We start from the raw sequence: 733 nt of genomic DNA on the forward strand, positions 1-733 counted from the left end.
TCTGATCGTGTCACTCTCTCCCTGCTTAAAATCCTCCCGTGGCCTCAAGATAAAGACTCAATCCTGGCCACAGCCCACAAGGCCATGACATCTCCGGCCAAGTCCCAGCCTTTCTCCCACCTCAAATCCTTTGCACAGGCTGTTCTCCCCAGCCAGAACACTCTTCCTTGCCCTTTCACCAAGTTCCCTCCTAACGCTCCTTCAGGCTACACCATCCATTCTCTGGGGAGTCTGGGCTGACCTCCTGGGTTAGGTTTCCCTGCCAGGCATGCCATGCTTTTTTGCACTCACGTAATTCACTGATTCATGTTGACCTCCTTCTCTAGAATGTGAGCTTCCCAAGGGCAGGGACCATGTTTGCCCATTCACTGCTAGAGTTCAGCATGGGGCTGGCACAGTCTCTATTAACTACTTTGTGAATTAATGAATCAATGAACATATGAATATATAAATGAAGTGACTTATCTCTTCCTTCCACAGGCCCGTAGTGGTGGAGACACGCCCAGTGGATGATCCTACTGCTCCCAGCAACCTCTACATCCAGGAATGAGTCCCTAGGGGGGTGTCAGGAACTAATCCTTGCATCCCCTCCCCCACAGACACACTAGTGGTCATGGCATGTCCTCATCTCCCAATAAACGTGACTTTAGCCTCTGCTGTCATCTTGTTTTTCTTGGGGGAAACAATTTCTGGATGTCCATTCCTCCACAATTTCAACAGGCCAAATCAGTGA

General features: G+C 49.8%; 1 protein-coding gene across 4 annotated transcripts in view; it reads left to right on the forward strand.

Moving 5' to 3' along the window:
* Positions 1-657, forward strand: part of LOC100590209 (mitogen-activated protein kinase kinase kinase kinase 1) — a 30,071-nt gene extending 29,414 nt beyond the window's left edge. For all 4 annotated transcript variants that reach the window (XM_030822223.1, XM_030822224.1, XM_030822225.1 and 1 more), the window contains one exon: positions 481-657. In XM_030822223.1, coding sequence (XP_030678083.1) covers positions 481-550 — 70 coding nt within the window. In that variant the 3' untranslated portion in view covers positions 551-657. The remainder of the gene's footprint in view (positions 1-480) is intronic.
* The last annotated feature ends 76 nt before the right edge of the window (positions 658-733 follow it).

This window comes from Nomascus leucogenys, chromosome 11 (genome assembly GCF_006542625.1).
Source record: "Nomascus leucogenys isolate Asia chromosome 11, Asia_NLE_v1, whole genome shotgun sequence".
NCBI classification, from domain to species: Eukaryota; Metazoa; Chordata; class Mammalia; order Primates; family Hylobatidae; genus Nomascus; species Nomascus leucogenys.